The sequence below is a fragment of the Oncorhynchus clarkii genome, chromosome 10 (genome assembly GCF_045791955.1).
Source record: "Oncorhynchus clarkii lewisi isolate Uvic-CL-2024 chromosome 10, UVic_Ocla_1.0, whole genome shotgun sequence".
Classification (NCBI taxonomy): Eukaryota; Metazoa; Chordata; class Actinopteri; order Salmoniformes; family Salmonidae; genus Oncorhynchus; species Oncorhynchus clarkii.
In genome coordinates, this window is record NC_092156.1 from 42,426,597 (window position 1) to 42,441,187 (window position 14,591).

At 43.2% G+C, this 14,591-nt stretch overlaps 2 protein-coding genes and 5 non-coding genes across 7 annotated transcripts in view; 6 read left to right on the plus strand and 1 right to left on the minus strand.

The window, feature by feature from the left end:
* LOC139418502 (H/ACA ribonucleoprotein complex subunit DKC1-like) lies at window positions 1-6,890 on the plus strand. The gene is made up of 15 exons (XM_071168026.1): window positions 1-64; window positions 875-936; window positions 1,056-1,142; window positions 1,482-1,573; window positions 1,795-1,979; window positions 2,093-2,157; window positions 2,550-2,676; window positions 2,779-2,909; window positions 3,180-3,323; window positions 3,435-3,555; window positions 3,764-3,882; window positions 3,973-4,076; window positions 4,381-4,426; window positions 4,715-4,879; window positions 5,300-6,890. The coding sequence occupies exons 1-15, from the start codon at window positions 1-3 to the stop codon at window positions 5,363-5,365; spliced, it is 1,578 nt and encodes a 525-aa protein (XP_071024127.1). The 3' UTR covers window positions 5,366-6,890.
* On the plus strand, window positions 1,194-1,403 carry LOC139419853 (small nucleolar RNA SNORD17). The gene has a single exon (XR_011635463.1). It is a non-coding gene; the product is annotated as a small nucleolar RNA SNORD17 (small nucleolar RNA).
* On the plus strand, window positions 1,623-1,702 carry LOC139419842 (small nucleolar RNA SNORD83). Its single transcript, XR_011635454.1, has one exon. It is a non-coding gene; the product is annotated as a small nucleolar RNA SNORD83 (small nucleolar RNA).
* On the plus strand, window positions 2,251-2,461 carry LOC139419854 (small nucleolar RNA SNORD17). The gene has a single exon (XR_011635464.1). It is a non-coding gene; the product is annotated as a small nucleolar RNA SNORD17 (small nucleolar RNA).
* LOC139419846 (small nucleolar RNA SNORA36 family) lies at window positions 2,967-3,105 on the plus strand. Its single transcript, XR_011635458.1, has one exon. It is a non-coding gene; the product is annotated as a small nucleolar RNA SNORA36 family (small nucleolar RNA).
* LOC139419841 (small nucleolar RNA SNORD83) lies at window positions 3,615-3,692 on the plus strand. The gene has a single exon (XR_011635453.1). It is a non-coding gene; the product is annotated as a small nucleolar RNA SNORD83 (small nucleolar RNA).
* Window positions 6,565-14,591, minus strand: part of LOC139418503 (55 kDa erythrocyte membrane protein-like) — a 22,453-nt gene continuing 14,426 nt past the window's right edge. Inside the window, exons 2-12 of the mRNA XM_071168027.1 lie at window positions 13,814-13,942; window positions 13,569-13,647; window positions 13,305-13,390; window positions 13,088-13,156; window positions 9,832-10,028; window positions 9,414-9,517; window positions 9,195-9,275; window positions 8,998-9,078; window positions 8,706-8,908; window positions 7,369-7,443; window positions 6,565-7,216 (exon numbers count right to left, since the gene is read on the minus strand). Of these exons, the coding sequence (XP_071024128.1) occupies window positions 7,040-7,216; window positions 7,369-7,443; window positions 8,706-8,908; window positions 8,998-9,078; window positions 9,195-9,275; window positions 9,414-9,517; window positions 9,832-10,028; window positions 13,088-13,156; window positions 13,305-13,390; window positions 13,569-13,647; window positions 13,814-13,942 (1,281 nt within the window). The 3' untranslated portion in view covers window positions 6,565-7,039. The remainder of the gene's footprint in view (window positions 7,217-7,368; window positions 7,444-8,705; window positions 8,909-8,997; window positions 9,079-9,194; window positions 9,276-9,413; window positions 9,518-9,831; window positions 10,029-13,087; window positions 13,157-13,304; window positions 13,391-13,568; window positions 13,648-13,813; window positions 13,943-14,591) is intronic.

The window sequence follows — 14,591 nt, forward strand, 5'->3', positions numbered from 1 at the left end:
ATGCGCATTGAACACACGTGTCCCCCTCAGTCTCATTGCACACCGAAGATGGCGGACGTTGAAAGTAAGTGGTCTGCAGCCCTTCTTTGCACAGCCTAACGGTACTATTTATTTAGCTGGCTACAAGTGCTACGCAATGGGAGGTGTGTGAAGGATGTGTAGCTAGTTACGATGTTTATTTACTTGGAAATTGTTGCATGTTTTTAGCAGCGCTGCTGCACCCTCAACATGGAGGCATGGTCAAATAGGCGGCCACGTTCGCAGTAGCCTTTGCTGATCTAGTGTAAACCGTGTGACTATCCAACTAGCTAGGTCTATGGCATATTTATTTACCTGCGTATGCTCCCAGATTGTTTTGCAACCTTGCCGAATTTTGTTAGCAAAATGACCAGCTAACTTTAGTTAGCTTAGCAAGTCGTAATAAGTAGCTAACCGTAGTAAGTTGCAAGTAGATTAATATAAACATGTTCAGTTAACTAGCTCGTTAATTTGGCATATCCGAGTTATGTGGCTGTTTGTAGATATACAAGTTGCTGTGAACGCTGGCATAGTACCTCGTTTGGTCAAATTGGCCGTAAAGGCCTATTTTTTTATACCATGTGCAGGCGGTGTCGGCCACGTGGGTGTGCCTTACCAAATCCAGTGTGTGCTTCCAATGATGGATGACTTGAACTACCGAAAGTTCTTACTCGCTATATAACGATTTCTTCGTTGTCTGAAATAGCTCACAATAATGGTATGCGTATGGAGGTGAGATCTATTAGTTATCAACCACCACCTCTGAAAACGGGGGATCCCCTGTAGATAAACGTCATGCCATGGAACGAAAAATGTAGTGAGTAGTAACGTGTATCTCTCTGTTTTTGCTTTCAAGTGAACTCTGCCAAAAAACAGAAGAAGAAGAAGGAAAAGACCGTTTCTGATGATGAAGTTGGGGTAAGTCCTTATTATAATTGTTATGCTCCAGTTGGCTAAAAGCTTCTCACTGTTATAGATTCAAATGGTATGAAAATGGTAGTGTATATTTTTCTAAATATATATATCTTTTTTTACAGGATATTCAGGAGAGTGGTGATTTCCTCATCAAACCAGAGTCCAAAGTTGCCAGCCTGGACACATCTCAGTGGCCATTGCTGTTGAAAGTGAGTTTTCTTTGTGCTTGTCATCTTATCTGTAGAAGCAGGATGCTGTATCTGAAGTGATGAACTTGTTTATCCATTCGCTGAGTGCTGCTGGGCCCTGGCATTGCAGCCTCCTGTGTCTGTTCTTGACTCAGGGGGTTCAGCGGCCTGACTCTATGCTTTTGTCCCCAGTGTTCTACTGGGGTAACTGTTGGGGCAGGTGTGCTGATGCATGTGTCAAGGGCTCGGTCACAACTAAGACGAGCGTAAACTCCTGATCACATGCACATCCCTTTGCGGTTACATTTAGTTATTTGTAACTGTAATTAGTTTGTTTAATTCTAACTCATTGTGTTGCAGAATTTTGACAAACTCAACATTCGGACAGCTCACTACACACCTTTGCCAAATGGCTCAAACCCTTTGAAGAGGAGCATTCAGGATTATGTTCGGTAACCCTTGGTTCTTAATTATTTTCTTCTGTGTCAATTTTTTTTTGAAGCCACATGATGAATGTAAATAGATTGCACTAGCACTATGTGCAAAGATGACTTCTTATCTATCACCCTTGTCTGATGGCTCTACATGGATGCGTTTGAAAGTATTGACGTCTTGTCTGTGATTTCATTTTGCTCCTCTTCTCTAACCCCATGTCGATCCATGTGATGTGCAGGACAGGCTTCATCAACTTGGACAAGCCTGCAAATCCCTCCTCTCATGAGGTGGTGGCCTGGATCCGACGTATCCTGCGAGTGGAGAAGACTGGCCACAGTGGCACCCTGGACCCCAAGGTGACCGGCTGCCTCATTGTGTGTGTGGACAGAGCCACGCGGCTGGTCAAGTCCCAGCAGAGTGCAGGTGATTCGCCTTGTAAACCCAACCCCTTCCTGCTCGGACTGTTTACCTCCTGCTGGTTATGTAAACACATTAAGATTGGCCACTCCTTACTACTCTTCTGCCGTCTGTTTCAGGCAAAGAGTATGTGGGAATTGTTCGGCTGCACAATGCCATTGAGAATGAGCACACACTTGCTAGGGTAAGTTAATAGTTTGTCTTATCTTAGCATGGCTCAGCATTTTAATTTAACTGTAAAAAAATACCTTTTCATATGAAGGTTTTTGACATAGATGTGAGATGATGAACGTGTTTATCCATTCTCTGAGTGCTTGCTAGGGTCCTGCTTTCTCTGTGGTGCGCATGTCTGTTTTAGCCATGAGTGTCTGCTGTGTCCCGGGATCCACTCTGCCACCTCAGTGTTCTACTGGGGCAGCTCATGCTGGAGACAGGGGCAGGACTGGAGGGCCCTGCGATAACAAAGACGAGTTGACACACCTGATCACACATTAGAAAGGAAATGGGTGATATAACCGTGTTTTGGGAGTTCGTGGTTAATCCAACACTTCTTTTTCTTCTCTTTTTTTCTTTTAGGGAATAGAAACCCTCACAGGTGCCTTGTTCCAGCGACCACCTCTCATCGCAGCCGTTAAGCGCCAGTTGAGAGTTAGGACCGTTTATGAAAGCAAACTCATTGAGTACGACCCAGAGAGGAGATTGGGTAAGGAATCTAATGCATTATTTCCTCATGAAATTCCAATTCAATATCATTAAACTAGAAGCTGTTAGCATAGAGATAATAAACTAACTGTGCTTGTTGCAGGTATTTTCTGGGTGAGCTGCGAGGCGGGGACCTACATCAGGACCCTGTGTGTCCACCTGGGGCTCCTCCTTGGTGTTGGTGGTCAGATGCAGGAGCTGAGGAGAGTTCGCTCTGGTGTTCTGGGAGAGAGGGTGAGTCGCACCTCTTTCTCAATCCTTTGGCTGTGTCTTGTCAGTGGTTAAATTGAAGTCCAATGTGTTGAGTTCAGCTCTGGGCCTCTCCCCAGTTCCGGTAATTATTCATTGGCACAGAAATGGCATAGTGGCTCTGAGTAGGAAGTAGTCATGCCCAGCCACTTGATTCCACTCTAGCCAGCATGTTATGGAAATTATATTTAGGCCTGTGTTCTGTTTGTGTCATGTATTTTAGACTCCTTCAATGTTGGAACTTGTTCTCTGCAGGACAACCTGGTGACCATGCACGATGTGCTGGATGCTCAGTGGCAGTATGACCACAACAAGGATGAGACGTACCTGCGCAGAGTCATCTACCCACTGGAGAAGCTTCTGGTGTCTCACAAACGTTTGGTCATGAAAGACAGTGCAGTGAGTGATTTCGGCCTTGTCATTGATAGTCTGGGTGTCATTTTCAAACTGACCTTGTTTAGAGGACTGGACACGTCTTTAAATAAACTGTGTGGTTTATTTTCTCCCCAGGTGAATGCGATCTGCTATGGAGCGAAGATAATGTTGCCTGGTGTCCTACGATATGAGGATGGCATCGAGATGAACCAAGATATTGTGGTGATAACAACCAAAGGAGAGGCCATTTGTATAGGTGAGCAATAGATGCAAAATATGCTGTTCTGCAAAGCAATTGGGAGGTTTTTCCAAAAGGCCACATGATGATCTCATAGGCGGCATTAGCGCTTTGTGCAAAGATGACCTATTATCTATCACCCTTGACTGATGGCTTTGAAAAACCACATTTTCTCCATATACATGTTTTATGTTTGTGTCTCAAGTTTCCCCCTTTGAATTTTCAGCTACTGCCCTCATGACTACTGCAGTGATCTCCACGTGTGACCACGGTGTCGTGGCCAAGATAAAGAGGGTCATCATGGAACGCGACACCTACCCCCGCAAGTGGGGCTTGGGGCCCAAGGTACTGGAAGTCTTCCCATTTTACAACTTTATGCTTTTAGTGCACATTGTTATTCTTCTTACTAGTAAGATTTTGATTTGTAATGAACAGGCCAGCCAGAAGAAGATGATGATCCAGAAGGGACTGCTGGACAAACGCGGCAAAGCCAACGACAGCACTCCATCAGACTGGAAGGATGGCTACGTAGATTACAGGTGTGAAGCCAGTCTAACAGGCGCTTGATGGAGCGTTCTGATTCTAGTCAGCAGACGGTTATCCCTTTCTGGTCTGCCCCGTGGTCTCTGGGGGAGTCAGTCTGCAACATCAACTCTCATAGCTCAGCAGAGGTCTGGTCATCTGTTCTGCATGTCTGGCAGCTGAGCTGTGTGAACATGCATAGTTATTATTGTGGGTTAACTTGTGAGGAAGTTGATGACTAGTTTGTGGATGTAGGTGTATTTGTAAATTAAATAAGGTATGCGTCTGAAACAGTGAGACATGTTGCCTTCTCATTTTCAGTGCGTCCAAGCCCAAGGCTCAAGAAACCGGCAATGGGGACGCAAAGGTATGCTAACATAGGTTTATACTCGGGTATTGCTGGCCACAGGAGGCTGCTGAGGGGAGAACGGCTCATAATTATGTCAGGAACAGAGCAATGGAATGGCATCAAACACCTGGATACCGTGTGTTTGATACCGTCCACTAATTCCGCTCCAGTCATTACCACGGCCCCGTTCTCGCCAATTAAGGTGCCCCCAGCCTCCTGTGGTATTGGCACATGCCAAATAAGCAGTTTATTCCACATAAATTAAGCTCATGAGATGGACTAAATGACAATTTCTCCATCTTTCAGAGGAAGAGGGAAGACAGCGATAGTGATGCTGCGGCAGCCTCTGCACCTTCCACTCCATTGGCAGAAGACCCCAAGAAGGAGAAGAAGAAGAAAAAGAAGGAAAAAAAGCAAAAACTGGACCCAGCTGCAGAGGCGGCGGAGCCAGCAGCAGAGACAGAAGGAGAGGTGGGTTTCTGCTGCTGGCCAGACTGGACAGCTGTATAATCTTGTGGCTAGAGAAGTTCTGGTCGTAGCAAGGGACATACTGACTTCATGTTTTTCGCCTGTAGTTTTTCAGTAACTATACTGGTAATGTACAGTGAGTTAATAATGTGCCATGCCTACGAGTGCACAACCAGTGCAGACAGTTATCCCTTTCCAACCTGCCTGTGGCTTCAGAGGGAGTCGGTCTGCTACATTATTGGGGGTGTGAGTCATTCGAGCATGTGAGCATCCGGTCATGTTGGGTCCTTACATTTTCCACATCTACTTTGTTAGCAAGTCGCTACAGCCAACATGCACTTAAACTGCAGAGAGCATTTTCCCTTAGAACTTTGAATTTCTTTCAACATTTACCCAAAGAATAACAAATCTCTTTATGCGCAGGTGGGCGAGAGTGCCAAGAAGAAGAAAAAGAAGAAGAAGAAGGAAGCGGATGCAGAAGCGGAGTGAAGAGCTTACGGACAATGAAAGGACCATAGAATTGTGAGGGTCCAGAATGTGTGCCTGCAGATATTTATCCTATAGATGCAGCAGGTGCTGAAGAGACAGCAGGCGGGGCAAGAACCAAGTAACATTTTTCGTTTTGTTAATCTGTCCAGGATGACCACAAATGGCGAATCATAAGGGGCTAGTCTTATGATCATACGGTTGTGACATCTCAACTAGAGCCATTCAGGCCCTACCCATGCCTGCGACATTCAGTCTACCCATATCCGGAACTTTCAGGCCTTTGCGTTACCCATGCCCGATTGCTGCTTCCAAATTTAAAGCCCGGCCCTACCCGAAATCAGAAGTAACTTCCTCTGTTAATAAATCCATTAGCGACTTCTATCTGTCACTCAGTTCCTGGGCACAAGGCAGCTGGCTCTACATGCACTCTGTGAATATCCACAGCAGCGGCTCCACTTAAGCTTCTCTGCTCAATAATCGAGACATGTTAAGTACTTTTGTCACACTAAACTCTAACTCAAGGAACATTTATTTTGTGAAATAAATCTGTTCGGGTGTTTATTTGTGGTTGAAGCACTTCTGACACAATGTTCAGACTTTAGTCTGATGTGACTTATGTGCAGCAGAGCACTAGCAAGTGGCCCAGCTTAAAACATGTTAGTGATCAATTTAGTGATACCCATACCCTAGTTATTTTATGAGGGAAAACACAGGCCCAAACCTGATTTATAATGTCGTGGTTGGGTAGCAGAGCCCTGATTTCAACAATCCCTGTATGACCTTGTTTTTACATGTTTTAACTACTGTCCCTATGTGGACTTTGGTTTACTCTGGGCGTACCCTCGACTGTCTGAAATGCCACGGGCATTTTTTTTTTATATTGTACTGTAAATACAAATGAGCTGTAATCATAAATTGTAATTGAAATGAAATGTTTTTTGTTGTTATGCTGCCTTTGTCCTGTCTACCCAGTGTCTAGGATCTGAGGCTATTTTCTGCAGTATAATGACTTGCAGGGGGAGAGGTAGAATAATTGAGTTTTGTATTCAGAAGTACTTTTCACACCAGCTGATGGTGAAACATGACCAGTAATATGGTGTAGGGGGGAAATTGAATTCAGTTTGAAAGTGCCTTACATGCGGTATACATACCTTTCTGAGCTGAGACCATTTAATGAGGTCAACAAAATAATTCACGAGGAACCTTGACAATTTAATGTAGAACACACGTTTTCCCTGTATTTTAATACATGACCATATGGACAATATAGTTATGTAACATTTCACGACACCCTGTTTACAATTCAACCCGAGATAAGGATACTGATGATGAAACCCTGTCAGGTAAAGTGTTACGTTCACAGTAGTGGTTCTCTATGCATTCACATGCTAATAATCAGCTGCAGTCATATGGCACCCATCATTCAGCACCTGGAAAGCCAGAAGCACTAAGCTCTTACAAAGATTTAAAATATCCCTTTGTGGTGAGTTTCATTCTACTTTCTGAAATAAAATGGTATCTTCTGTATTGCTTTTTTTTATGCACTTGTGCAAAACTTATTGACAGTAACCATAGCGATTAGCTGCTACCCAAACCTGGTGGTGTATCAGTAATGCGTGGCCAGGTCTTGTGATATTAAAACAGTTTTGTTAGACTTCTTCGGGGGTACACGGGTCAGTAGACCCAGGAAACCGGCACCCATTGTGGGGTGGAAGTGGCTTGCTCTATGGCTGCCTCCACTCCTTTCACACTCTCATCAACATCGTTGTTAACCAGCAGCACATCAAAGAAGTGTCTGTAGGTGGAGTGGATGGCATCTGACTCCTTCTGGATCGACTGCACAGCTTCCGACTACAAGACAAGAGACAGAGATGTTTCAGACTCCTGAGAGTTTCAGGACTTCATTACTTATTAGAAAGGTTGATATGGTATAAATGGTGCATTTGAAAGGTCCTCAACAAATAGCCAAAATTCCTGGATGTGACGAATGAGCAGTAGTGTACCTGGGTAGCTGAGTTGGTAGGTGCAATGAACACCACTAGAGGCGCAAAGTCTGCCGTCCGCAAAAGTTTCAATGTCTTGATCACAAGGAAAAACAAGCACCATGTTATTCATCTGACACAAATTAATTGCAATGCTAACCAACAGTTTTTTTTTTATACACTATACATACAAATGTATGTGGACACCCCTTCAAATTAGTGGATTCAACTATTTCAGCCACACCCTTTGCTGACAGGTATATAAAATAGACAAACATTTGCAGTTAGATGGCCTTCCTGAACAGCTCAGTGACTTTCAACATGGCACTGTCAGATAGGATGCCACATTTCTGCCCTGCTACACCGGTCAATTGTAAGTGCTGTTATTGTGAAATGGAAATGTCTAGGAGCAACAACGGCTCAGCCGCGAAGTGGTAAGCCACACAAGCTCACAGAACAGGACCACCGAGTGCTGAAGCGCGTAAAAGTTTGTTTTCGGTAGAAACACTCAATACCCGAGTTCCACATTTCCTCTGGAAGAAATGTCAGCACAAGAACTGTTCATCGGGAGATTCATGAAATGGGTTTCTATGGCCGATCAGCCGCACACAAGCCTAAGATCATCATGCGCAAATCCAAGATTTGGCTGGAGTGGTGAAAAACTTGCCTAGAGCAGTGGAAACGTGTTCTCTGGAGTGATGAATCACACTTCACCATCCGGCCAAGCCGGACGGACTAATCTGGGTTTGGTGGATGCCAGGAGAACACTACCTACCCCAATGCATAGTGTCAACTGTAAAGTTTGGTGAAGGAGGAATAATGGTCTGGGGCTGTTTTTCATGGTTTGGGCTAGGCCCCTTAGTTCCAGTGAAGGGAAATTTAAATACTACAGCATACAATGACATTCTAGACCATTCTGTGCTTCCAACTTTGTGGCATCAGTTTGGGGAAGGTCCTTTCCTGTTTGAGCATGACAATGCCCCCGAGCACAAAGCGAGGTCCATACAGAAATGGTTTGTTGAGATCGGTGTGGAAGAACTTGACTGGCCTGCACACAGCCCTGACCTCAACCCCATCGAACACCTTTGGGATGAATTGGAATGCCGACTGCGAGCCAGGCCTAATCGCCCAACATCAGTGCCCGACCTCACTAAGGCTTTTGTGGCTGAATGGAAGCAAGTCCCCACAGCAATGTTCCAACATCTAGCGGAATGCTTTCCCAGAAGAGTGGAGGCTGTTCTAGCAGCAAAGAGGGGACCAACTCCATATTAATGCCCATGATTTTGGAATGAGATATTCAATGAGCGGTGTCCACATACTTTTTGTCATGTGTAGTGTATATTAAGTTCTATGCTTACCTGTGGCTCCACATCGAGCAGGGCAATTTTTCCTTGCTCATGGATCTTCTGGATAGTCTCCATTTTGGTACCAAACATGAACCCCTGGAAGCTGCCATACTCCAGCAGCTCATTCCCAGTGATGCACTTGGTCATGGCGTCATTGGAGATGAAGTAGTACTCCTGCCCGTTCTCCTCGTCCTTACGTGGGGGTCTGGTGGTGTCTGTTGTTTGGATCGAGCCCCAGTTAATGTAGGTTGGTGGATTTGGCAAAACCAGACAGAAGATCATTAGAAGTAAAGGTCATACTCACGTGGTGCAGGGTAGGCAAACTTCTCTGGGTATTTGGTCAGCAACGAGCTTTTGATGTGGCTCCTTCCTACACCTGGTGCACCTGCAAAAGAGAGATTACAGAAGGCCAAGGGAGGTTAATATACTCACTTTTATTGTGATTTCAATTTGTTTTATGGCAGGCAGGTCTTGATTATGACGATCACATTGGGAGCTTACCAATAAGCACCAAGGTTTTTCTGCTGAAGGCAGGGAGCCGGACAACCTCTTCATAAGAAATCACGTCCAACTGGTCAAAGACTAACAAAAGGGAGAAAATAATACATGGGTGGTTTAGGGATCTAAAACAATCCCATGCCATGTAGAATACATTATACATGTAGTTAGTATAGGTAGTTCTCAGGACTGTATTGGGTATAAACAAATAACAAGTGTTACTAGAGCTGTGCTTGGCCAGATACTTGTCTTTGCACTTCTTCTTCTTTCCAAAGGGGCTGCAGGATTGAGTGCCCCCTGTGGCCTTGCTTTTACTTGCCACCCGCCTGGAGCAGAGAGGAGAGACTTGGGGTTACTCACACACTGAAAACCTACTCTCACCTACAATCCATACAACGTTTTTTTTTTACCTCTAACACATTACCGCTATATTTTATTTGGAGCAAAGTGATCTTTCTTTTTTGGTTGAGAGCAAAGTGTGTTTTTAAGCATCTGATGTTTTTGTTCAGGTTAAGGTCAGCTGATCCTAGGGGTTCCAGTACTTCAGATCCCAGGACTTTAGAGCAACTTTGAGGCAAAAGCTTTTTTTTTTTTACTGGTAATCAGATGTGGATGGACTACTCTACTTTGCGGATCATACCATTCTTGAAGTTCTGGGGAGGGGATGATTCCAGCAAAGTCGGCAGTAGAGATGTCCACCTTGCCTTGCCACCAGTTTGGATCATGCTTGTTGATGATCTGAATGATGTTGCCCGTTTTGAACTTCAGCCCTGCTTCTTTGCAAGGGATGAGGTCATCCTTGGCAGGGTCGTAGTCAAACTGAGCCCTCATGTACGTCTGTTGAGTAACACAGAACAGCTGCACACACAGAGATGGCTGAGAGGACATGATCTCCTTTGCTGGGAATTGGGCAAAACATTTTGGAATATGTGTATTGCGGTTAATATGGTCTTTGCAATGATTTATAGCACTGCCGTTTCCAGCATATGGTAGAATTGTATATTACTCTAAAATGAGGAGATAACTTACCTGTCTCAACAGCATCCTAGATGTTAGGGTTAGTTAGTAATCTATCAGTTAATGGGTCACAAACGCTTCCCGTGGTATTATGCTCTCTGACGCAACACACAGAGGACATAGTACCATCCACAAGAGTGATTTGGGCTCCAAAATCGTTTTCTATATAATTACCATATAGTTTAGGATAGGCTTAGTAGCCTATCCTAATTATAATTATATAGAAAACGATTTGCTGGATTAGTATCTATCAATGGGCAAAAAGCTTTACATTAGACTGCCATCACTGACCATACTACTCGAGCAGTTATCATAATGCCTGGACATGCTTCTTTTATTCTGGAATTGACAAACATGACTTTGGTTGAAGGGTTTGTCATTATGTTGTATAACACTGTTTTTCAATTAGTTCACATTTCAAATGAAACTCATATCTCGAAATGTTTCATCATTTTAGGTTGTAAGGCAGAACAATCATTATCCACTGCCATAAATTGGGGGAGATGTGATGGCATAATGTGACCAGCAGATGGCAGAGTAAATGAAAAGTTGAACACTACCAATGTGTTTCAGTTCAGTTCGCCAGTCTAACATGAGTGATGATCTGTATATCGGGCCACTAGTGGAATCTAATGATTGTATAGTCACCTGTGTCTTTCATTGGCTTAAGGGGAGGATTCGCCTGACAAAGAACAAACTCTATTTAATAAAGAGGATTTGGGAGAAGATATCATTGGAGGTACAGAAGGTACCGTATCTAAGATACGGTCACGTTTCAAGCATGGTATCGTAGAAAAAGAACATTAACCCTGTGGAACCCAGTTTATTTGTCTTATTACAATGGTGGTAGTGAATAATAATTCACCAATTTGCTGATAAGGTCAAAAGATAATAGGAACAGTATTTAGATTACGTTATAGCACGTGAGTAGAGTAGGTTATGAGTCAATGGCACCAATAGGTGACTGAGGCCCTCTGTAATGACTGTCAACCTCTTGCAGACTAAAGGATGTACTATATATATATATATATATATATACAAATATACATTTGAAGTCGGAAGTTTACATACACCTTAGCTACATACATTTACACTCAGTTTTTCACAATTCCTGACATTTAATCATAGTAAAAATTCCCTGTCAGTTAGGATCACCACTTTATTTTAAGAATGTGAAATGTCAGAATAATAGTAGAGAGAATTATTTATTCCAGCTTTTATTTCTTTCATCACATTACCAGTGGGTCAGAAGTTTACATTGCCTTTAAATTGTTTAACTTGGGTCAAACATTTCGGGTAGCCTTCCACAAGCTTCCCACAATAAATTGGGTGAATGTTGGCCCATTCCTCCTGACAGAGCTGGTGTAACTGAGTCAGGTTGGTAGGCCTCCTTGCTCGCACACGCTTTTTCAGTTCTGCTCACAAATTTTCTATAGGTTTGAGATCAGGGCTTTGTGATGGCCACTCCAATACCTTGACTTTGTTGTCCTTAAGCCATTTTGCCACAACTTTGGAAGTATGCTTGGGGTCATTATCCATTTGGAAGACCCATTTGCGACCAAGCTTTAATTTCCTGACTGATGTCCTGAAATGTTGTTTCAATTTATCCACATAATTTTCCTGCCTCATGATGCCATCTATTTTGTGAAGTGCACCAGACCCTCCTGCAGCAAAGAACCCCCACAATATGATGCTACCACCCCCGTGCTTCATGGTTGGGATGGTGTTCTTCCGCTTGCAAGCATCCCTCTTTTTCCTCCAAACATAACGATGGTCATTATGGCCAAACAGTTCTATTTTTGTTTCATCAGACCAGAGGACATTTCTCCAAAAAGTACGCTCTTTGTCCCCATGTGCAGTTGCAAACCGTAGTCTGGCTTTTTTATGGCAGGTTTGGAGCAGTGGCTTCTTCCTTGCTGAGTGGCCTTTCAGGTTATTTCGATATAGGACTTGTTTTACTGTGGATATAGATACTTTTGTACCTGTTTCCTCCAGTATCTTCACAAGGTCCTTTGCTGTTGTTCTGGGATTGATTTGCACTTTTCGCACCAATGTACGTTCATATCTAGGAGACAGAACGCGTCTCCTTCCTGAGCGGTATGACGGCTACGTGGTTCCATGGTGTTTATACTTGCGTACTATTGTTTGTAGAGATGAACGTGGTACCTTCAGGCGTTTGGCAATTTCTCCCAAGGATAACCAAACTTGTGGAGGTCTACAATTATATTTCTGAGGCTGATTTCTTTTGATTTTACCATGATGTCAAGCAAAGAGTCACTGAGTTTGAAGGTAGGCCTTGAAATACATCCACAGACACACATCCAATTGACTCAAAATATGTCAATTAGCCTATCAGAAGCTTCTAAAGCCATGACATCATTTTCTGGAATTTTCCAAGCTGTTTAAAGGCACAGTCAACTTAGTGTATGTAAACCTCTGACCCATTGGAATTGTGATACAGTGAATTCTAAGTGAAATAATCTGTCTGTAAACAATTGTTGGAAAAATTACTTGTGTCATGCACAAAGTAGATGTCCTAACCGACTTGCCAAAACTATAGTCTGTTCACAAGATATTTGTGGAGTGGTTGAAAAACGAGTTTTACTGACTCCAACATAAGTGTATGTAAACTTCCGACTTCAACTGTACCTGCAGTATTTCTCTGATGAAATAATTTGGGATATCATGGCAGAACTAGTCTAACAATGAGCATAATAACGCTGCTTGAATAGTAACCATTTCTTTGATTATGCATGCAATTGAAATTTGACTTAAGGATGAAAAAAATAAAAAATAATTCAGTCCAGATAGTGATTATAGCCAAGTCCATTCAGGGGAAGGGGAAGGGTGCACATTCATTGGGTCATTTATTGGCTTACCTCACACACAAGAGAGCACCTTGGCTGGTTGGGGATGATTTTCATTGTGACTACTCCGTTGGTATCTTTCTGTAATGGGAGGATGGCAACCATTTTACTTACACTCCACACTATCAAAAGTAGGATTGTGAGATTGCAACATGTCACCCATTCTCTCAGGGGCAGAATGCGCTTCAGCATATTTTTCTTTGTTAAAATAGAGACAGTAGGGACTCGCCAAGATCTTTTGTAGCTGGTCGACAGATTGGTTGGCCACACTCGTTCCATTGATCTCTGCTATTTCATCCCCTTCATGTAGGGAACCTGGAGAAGGACAGGAAATAATCAGCACTGGTACAGAATAACCAGTATGGCCAGAGAGAGTTATCAGGCAAATAACCAATGTCTATTTTCCATACAAGTATGGGGATAATGTTGCTGTTCTAATACAAATTCATTCAAATCACTTCAGTATGTTCGCTGATGTGGTTGAGTTCTGTACCTTGTCTATGTATCATTCCCCCATGTAATATTCTGGCCACAGTGCACTTCTGTTTTCCATTAAATTTCAGAGTCACCCCCTAAAGGCAAAAAAAACCATGAAAACAGCACACATCAACCCATCTTCAAAATGACAGAGTGAGTCACAGAGATAGAGGAGAGATGGGGAAGCGAAAGAGGAGAGAAAGACAGAAAGGGAGTTAGCGAGACATAAAAAGAGAGGAATTGGCATCTGAATGATTTTACCATGGGCTCTGAGGGATTTTTTTCAAACGCCACCTCACGCATCCTGGTTGGCTCAGTTCCGTTCATGTGACCAGCACTGCCGTTGGTGTATACTTCTGCTCCTTTCGTCTCATAGGCTGGCATAACCCCCTATGGGAAAACATATCAAGACTCCACATCAACAGGCACAGGAGATGGATTCATTGACAATAGGATACTGGGGTGAAAAACTCACTGTGAACACAACTGCAGGGCTCTCCTATAAGACATGGAATTTTGGATTATCATCTTGACAAAATGTCATAATCCGTCCAAAACAGCCACGTTTGCAGGGTTACTAGATGTCAATGGTTGTCCCTATTTGTTTTAGAAATTGTGGAACAATGCAATCTTGGAAAAGCCTTTAGACAATCTCATGCAAAGTACCCAAACAACTCAAAAGCATTGCCAGTTGCAGCAATACAGCTGTTTGTTTACTGGGAATACATAAATACATTGTAAATACAACGAGTTCAGCATTCTCAACATCTGATGTCAGATTATTTGAACATTGGCATTTCTAGTGGCATTATTAAAAGCTTTTTTCGGCTGTGTCCCAAGAGCCATGTTTAATTCGCAGTTTCAGCATCTGTTCAGGGTTGAAAATTAACTCCACATTTTCACCAGCTCATTAGGCAGGGACAACCCATATCCGCTGCTCTGGTTCACCTGCTAAAAGATTGCCATGGCTACGCCTGAGTGAGATCGTGTTTCGAAGAAAAGTATTGATATGAACAAACAAATCCCTCGTAAAGATTAT